This window comes from Sparus aurata, chromosome 3 (assembly GCF_900880675.1).
Source record: "Sparus aurata chromosome 3, fSpaAur1.1, whole genome shotgun sequence".
NCBI lineage: Eukaryota > Metazoa > Chordata > Actinopteri > Spariformes > Sparidae > Sparus > Sparus aurata.
The window spans coordinates 23,586,924-23,594,632 of record NC_044189.1 but is presented as its reverse complement, the minus strand read 5'-3'; the positions used below and the strand labels follow the sequence as shown (position 1 = coordinate 23,594,632).

General features: G+C 40.4%; 1 protein-coding gene across 1 annotated transcript; it reads left to right on the top strand.

Annotated features, from left to right (window-relative positions):
* Positions 1–335: 335 nt before the first annotated feature.
* LOC115577593 (glutathione S-transferase A-like) lies at positions 336–3,243 on the top strand. Its single transcript, XM_030410473.1, has 6 exons — positions 336–608; positions 753–818; positions 1,004–1,109; positions 1,315–1,433; positions 2,714–2,799; positions 2,914–3,243. The coding sequence occupies exons 1-6, from the start codon at positions 441–443 to the stop codon at positions 3,044–3,046; spliced, it is 678 nt and encodes a 225-aa protein (XP_030266333.1). The 5' UTR covers positions 336–440; the 3' UTR covers positions 3,047–3,243.
* Positions 3,244–7,709: the final 4,466 nt, after the last annotated feature.

Sequence of the window (7,709 nt, the reverse complement as noted above, 5' to 3'; positions counted from 1 at the left end):
CAGTGCACAAAATTGCATCATTAATGTGTTGGACTCATGATATGCACATCTGAGATCAAAGAGTAATAATGCAAAGCAAGAGAAGTCACTCCTCCACATTTGACTCTGCCAATGACTGTTGATTTCAACAGCCAGAGGTATAATAATGCAGAAGTAATACATTTGCATACTTTTAATATGAAGTAGTGCCGCCCTGAGTTAACAGACATGGAAGAACAGGGGTGGCCATGCGAGGACAGGGTGTGAGCCATCTCAGCCGTCTTGAGTTACAGATCCTGGGTGATAACACGAAAATGGGATGGGGCTTACTTGCACCAATCAGGTCACAAACAGTCAGTCGGAGCTTGTTATATAACAGGCGTCTGCCACATTCCAGCTTCACTCCTTACTTCTTCCAACACTTTCAGCCGCCGTCAGGATTAACACTTCCCTCTGAAACCATGGCCAAGGACATGACTCTGCTGTGGGGCTCCGGCTCTCCTCCCTGCTGGAGGGTGATGATCGCTCTGGAGGAGAAGAATCTGAAGGGCTACAACCACAAACTGCTCTCCTTTGATAAAAAAGAGCACAAGTCTGAGGAAGTCATGAAGATGAACCCCAGGGGACAGGTTAGTTAACCATTACCTATCATTAATACATATCATGTTACTGTGTCAGCCTGCGTTTCCTGATGCTCACAATTTTTTATTTGTTTTAGTGACAAAAATAATAGACAAACGTAAACTTTTCATTCCACTCTTTCTTTGTTAAAGCTTCCTGCCTTCAAACATGGAGACAAGGTCCTGAATGAGTCCTTTGCCGCCTGCCTGTACCTGGAGGTAAGAGCTTAGCTGTAGATAATATTTGATGCTGCCACCAATGAGTTAATAATTAGAGGGCTCCTTGTGATCTGTGTTTAACAATGCCTCCTAGACAAACATACACCCTACACCGCTGAGGAAAAGAAACCGGAGCTCCATGCAGCTGTTCATTATAGTTTCTCTTTTTATGTCTCCAACAACAGAACCAGTTCAAGTCCCAGGGAAACAAGCTGATCCCTGACTGCCCCGCTGAACTGGCAATGATGTACCAGCGCATGTTTGAGGGTCTCACACTTCACCAGAAAATGAGTATGTTAACCCTGACACTGTTTTTGAAAAACAACACACACACATTGACCCCATAAGTTGTGCATATTAATGATATAATTACAACACCTTAGCAACTTAAATGTTGTTGTTAAGTTTTATCTGATGGCTTCATGACTTCTTCCCTCAGGGACTTTGAGCTACAGTGGCTGTTTCATGACTGACAATCTGTTTCAACATTTTTCAGTTGATGTCATCGCCTACAGCTGGAGGGTCCCAGAGGAAGAGAGACACGACTCTGCTTTGAAGAGGAACAGAGAGAGTCTGACTGCTGAGATCAAGCTGTGGGAGGGTTACCTGGAGAAGGTAAGACTGAAGATTATCAAATACTGCCATGAGTTTGATAGCTCAGTTAGCTGTGCAGCTAGCGGTTGGGCCTGTGTGCTCGGGGCCAGGAGATTGTTCGTGGTTACGCTGCTAGCAGAGGAACTTTGGGACCATGGTGCAGTTAGTTTTTTTTGGATGTCGGGGAGCCAGCGAGCAGAAAATGGAGCAGGTCGTGTGTTGGATGAGCTCTGCAAGAAACTTGATATAACTTCTTATTCGGCGCCCTACACCAACTTCATTATACAGGAAAACCACCTACAGTACAACTAGTCTTCAGCCGCTTTCTGCTTTTTTATTTTTCTCATGCAAATGGCGACTAACGCTACTGCAGTGACGCTAGCAACATGCCTGGACAGGCTGAGCAGAGCAGTATGATGGACATGGAGGCTGAGCTGCTGTCCTCACTTAAACCAAAAATAGCTGGTCTTTTCTAAAAAGAGCTGAGGGATGTGTTGGCTGTGGAATTTGGTGTGATCAAGTTGGATCTGCAAGCGGTTAAAATGGAAATCATAGATTACTATATCATATATGACAATGCCATCATATATTACTATATAGTTAAATATATGTCCACTATAACAGAATATGGTTAGACCACACCTAAACGTGAATGTGAACAAACCAGGTGGTTGTCAGGTCACCTTTTTTGAGCTGGAATGTTAAATCATTTTTAAATCTGTTTTTTCCTGAATTTCTTTTTTAATTTTTCTATCTTATTACTATTTTTCCCTTTTCTGAACTCACTTGTGGTTCTTTTTGTGTCTTCTGCAAATTGTTGTTTATCATACTTAATATGATGTATATTTTTGTTCATTTGTTATGGTGCAAGGGAAGGGGTTGTGTGTTGGAGTCTGTTGGACGATATTTAACTGTATCTCAAATTGTATTTTGTATAATCTAAAAATGAAAAAAGCGGCGTCTCTTCCTCAGTCTTATGAAGTGTTGGCAACAGGAGGATGGTTAGCTCCTGGTTAGCTTATATTTTTATAAGACAATGGCTTCTTTTTCATCAGCTTCCATGTCATGTGACCCACTGCCAAATTGTATGACCCCACAGTTCACATAAGACCCACCTTTTTTATTGGCTTTTACTGCTCCTTCTATCTAGCATTAAAAGACGCTACTGTAGGCTACAAGCATCCATCACAGCTAACGCTATATAGAGAAAGAAATGCGTGCAGCTGGCATGAGAATCCTGGTTGTCAAATCTGCCCACCAGTAAATGAATGTGGTCATATCTCCCTATTTTTGTCTTCTAGACTCCTGGTGGTTTCCTGGCTGGAAAGACCTTTTCACTGGCTGATGTGTGCGTTTATCCAAGCATCTGTTTTATCTTCCGTTTTGGGTATGTGGAATAAATGACTTCGAGCTTCTCAGCGAAACAAATGTTAGGGCACAGGGGGCAAACATTCGCAATGCATGAACTTGGGTACATTATTAACTTTTCTCCATCCTGTAGGTTATGCGAGAAGCGTTACCCTAAACTGGCAGCCTACTGTAACCGTCTGAAGGACAGACCCAGCATCAAAGCCAGCTGGCCCCCAACCTGGCTGGAGAACCCACAGAGTCAAGATATGCTGAAAGACATCTGAGAAGCTGACACACTGAAAACAGTTCCTGTTGTAAAATATGTAACCACCCCTTGTATTGCACTACTGCAGCAGGCAGCATTTTAAAGACATTTGCATTTGCTTTTACCGTGGTTTTTGATTTGCTAACACAATTTGGTTGAGAGTGAAACTGCATATTGTGCTATAAACAAAAGCAATAAAAACTGACTTGCAGCTGAGTTGCATTCTGTATTCATTTGAAGTAAAGAATCCACTGAGCCCCCTTTAAGCTCATTTCTGACTGGAATCTGTTTAACAGAGGTGAATGCAACAGGGAGCACTGGTATTAGCTGTTTCCACACCAATACATTTGACTATAAGCATCATGGTCTTTCATAGAAAGTCTTTGAAGCCTTTATTTATTTATTTATTTTTTAACATATACAAAAGTGATGAGGAGAAAACGTCCAACTTAATTTCTGCACCTCACAGTTTTGACAGCAGAGGTCACTCACCTCCAAGAAACCACTGCTGCTGTTCACCTCCTTTGGTATGTCGCCATGCTGCTCTTTGAACCTGCAGATCTGGTTTGACTGACAGAAGTCAAATCATTGTACAAATCAAAGTCTGGGTTACCAAAAAAGTTTATTTGAACATTACTGCACAATTTAGTCCCACGTGGTGGGTTCAAAGCCAATGAAACCATTATGTCTGCGGATTATTTGCCAGTTTCATGCCTCTCAGCAATGTTGCATCCCCACTCACAATAGGACATAATGATCAGTCTAGATTATCTCTTATTCAACATTCCAATCAGTAAAGTTAAACGGGCGATTTGTAAGACATGGTCTGAATTTGTGTTTGAAATATTAGAAAGATAAACTAACATTATCAGTGGAGACTAAGCCCTGTAAAGCCTGACACATCAAAACATTGTCAGAAAATTCCAATTATGGAATTATTTCAATTATGAGATATTTTTTGTATCACATTCGATACATTGGGCATTTTTGGCAGCTTTTTGCTTACAACAATGGTGATTTTAGATACAAATCAAATTGTGCAAATAACATTTTGAAAATATAGAACATCTTAGGCAGTTTCTCTCATTGTTTTTTCATACATAAAACTTTTCACAGCCTATTTTTTTCACTTTGTGGTCGACACAAAAACAGTTTTGGTCCTTGTTCAAGCAAAGATGCACCTTACACCTTCACAGAAGGCATGTGTTTTGCCAACCAAGAGGGCACTTTAGCACATGTTTTGGCTCCCAGGAGGGCACTTTAGCGCGCGTTTTTCAACAATTGAGCCACGAGGCGGGAAGAAGTGTGTAGGAACACAAGCCTTTGTCTCTGCATCTTAAAGTGGTCTCATTTCGGCCATGATTACCTTTAACCCAAATCGACTCCTTTTTCCAGCATATGGGACTGAAAGTCCCCCCACCTCCTGACCTGGCAGATCTTCTCCCCTCCACGGAGGGGGGAGGAGAATGTTGTTTTTCTTGCTATAAACAGATCACCAGAGACCTTCTTTTAGTAATTTACAGCGACTAAGCACATCTGGTCTTTTTTCTCCCCTCCAAAGTAGATGAACCCCTTTTCCTCAGGTCAAACGAGGTCAAGCACGATAGAGTCTTCTTTCTCCACATCAGAAGAAAGGAGAACTGGTTTCTAACACAGATGTTGTGATTCAAGGTGTCTTACTAATCTACATCTCTCTCCCTCTGGAACATTCTCCAGTGGGGGAAGGCTTGATGGGAAACCTAATCTGTGTGTTCTTCTACCTCACATGTCCAACTTTTATTTACAACCTTTGTTGTTCCTGGGTTTGACATTCCAATCCCACTGCAGTCTCTATCCTCACCCAAATTCAAATACGTCCTAAATAACTAATGAACTACAATCTCAATTTCTGAATTTTAGCAGATTCCAAAATAGCATAAGAAGGTCATGCAATAGATCTTTTCCATGTTACTGTCAAGCCCAAATGAAGTTTATTACTTAACGAGTTTGAGGTCAACAGAAACTAGCCCCTCCCCTTGGTGATGGAGGAGACTTGCAGATCATTATTCCTTGTGTAACACTCGTGTTATTTACCAGTTAAATGTTTGATATGTTTTGTTAAGATAGAACTACAAGGAATAAGTACAAGTCCTTGGTCCTACTGTGTATTGCATACTTTATTATTTTATGTTGTATTTAGTGCTTCATGTCTTAATCAGGTTATAATTCTTTTGAATGATAAGTTATCATTGTCATGTTGCATCTTTTCACAAAGGCAAAAATTCGACTTTTAAGATGGTGAAGTTTAGGAAGGTTAAAACGTGATTTAAAAACATTAAATACAATAGTGTAGTTAGATTAAACTTTTGGGAGCCTAAACTCAGATCACAGAAGGAGGGACACTCTGCCCCCACCCCTTGTGGTCCATCTGCTGCAGGTCATAAAACAGACACTCTGCCCTTCTTCGCCTCTCTCTCCTCTCCCTGCTTCTTCTGCTGACTTCTTCTCTTTACTTCTCCCACTTCTCTTCTCTTTTCTCTTTCTTTTCTTTTCTTTTTAAAAGTAATCTTTACTTTTATTTTGCAACAAGCTCTAAGACAAGCGAATTGAATCCCTACTTTAAGTGTTTTACTTTTATCCAAGTTTTTAATAGAACAAATTATTTTCTTTTTGATTTTTGATTTTAATATACTGTTAAAGTATCCACGCCTGATCCAGAAGAAGTTGAATTAGTTTCAGAATCAGAACTTAAGAACCACTACTTGAAACAACAAAGAAAAAGTCTTTTTCAAGACTGTGATCATTTGATGAAGAACGTTGCAGTCAGTGTCTGCTTCAGAAGCCTTGCAAGGAGTCTCCAACAAAAGAGACTTTGTGTGCTCCCAGCCGAGACCGACTCTGCCGCCAGCGCTCCCAAGGCAGAAACCCTGCTGGGCCTTCGGACCAAGAGTTCCTCAACAGAGTACCGGCGTTCCCTCTGGCTACTGGACTGACGCGCCTTGCCGTAGTCCAACCCAGAACTCTCAAGGACACCAAACTTCAGTGCCTCCTGACTCCCAGACAAAACAGGCTGAACATCTTCATGCAGCTGGATCCACACACGTGAGAATGAGTGGTGTCTAAAGTTCTGACTTCTGTCTAGGTTCTGACTTCTGTCTAAGTTCTGACTTCTATCTTATGAGAATTGAGATTAGGGTCTCGTTAGTATTAAAAATTACTCCCGTAATATTTAATATATAAAAATCCGACCCTTTAACTTTAACATCTACCGACGGTCACATAACTTCATTACTTTGCTTATTACAGTCTTTACCTTTTTCTGTTATCTGTTGTTCATCTAAAATTGTCTTTTCATTTATTTTACCCCAAATTATTTAATCAATAAACATAAATAATCATTTGTCTTTGTCTGGAACTTCATTTCAATGTGGAGAACCAATGGATACGTGTAAAGAAGTCACTACTTCAGAATATTGAGACTGAATAAATTGATTAAATTATTATTCCAAGAACTAAATACGGAGATGGTGCCCCATTTACGAGTGTAAAATTAATTACCAGTGATTAATTATCATATATATATCAAAGTAGTGTGTGAGCAGTGTCTCCTACAAGTGGAATGTGAACAGTCCACTCACCCCAAAAAACAAAAAGCACTACAGTTTGCCTTGTCCTTGAAATGTGGAGAAATTATTGCATACATTTTCATTGGGCAAACTTTTCTGAAACCTAAAATAGTCTTGGTCAGCAGTTGAATGTTTCGCAGGAGGGAACAGGGTTCAGCAGCACCACCCACATGGTTTTCATATGATTACTGAAGCTTTCTTTGTTGCAAGTTGTCCTTTTGAGCACAGCAGCACTCCAAAATGAGGCAAGACAGGGACTGAAAACTGTATCAAATACATGACAGAAAAGTGGTTCATTGCCACACATATGGATTACTCAACTGAAGTGTTATCCAGAGTGCAGGGACAGACTCGCAGAAAGAGGAACAAATAGTGCAAATTGCGTGTGAACAATCCATGAATCAATTTTTTAACTCAGAGCCGCCTTCAATGTCACTCTCGAGTGTAGGCATCCATTACATAGGTGGTGTCTATTACTTTCAATGGAAGCCTGTTTCCGCCACTAAAAAAAAAAAGAAATCGAATCATCAAATTACGAGATACTTTCTCACAACAGATTAAGTAGCAACTCTTGAACATGATTTCTCTTAATCAACTTGACACGGAAATGGATTGTGAGTACATTGATGACTCCTTTAAATGTGGCTTTAACAGATGAAATACTTAATTTGTTTGATGAGTCACATGGGATTGTACTAAGCAAACGCACCCTTGAAAGGATTCTAAGCACGAGAAAGAATGGAGAAAGAATAAAATGTGGCTGAGGTGGCAACCTTTATTGAACAGCAACTACTGTAGAAACATCTGGTCAGTGTCATGGTTACCAGTGGATGCACCAAAAATGTTGGTTACATGGAATTGTGACTGACCGAGAAACAGTTCAAATATTGCTACAGCTATTGGATGGTGAAGGTGTTGATCTGAGGTCAAGAAACAGACTGCGAAGATGTGTGTCAGCTGTGGTCCAAACTATGTATGGCACATTGATGGCTATGACAAGCTTAAGCCATTTGGAATTGCAATCAGTGGGCGCATTGATGGTTTTTCCAGAAAGATGATATGGCTTGAAGCTTATAA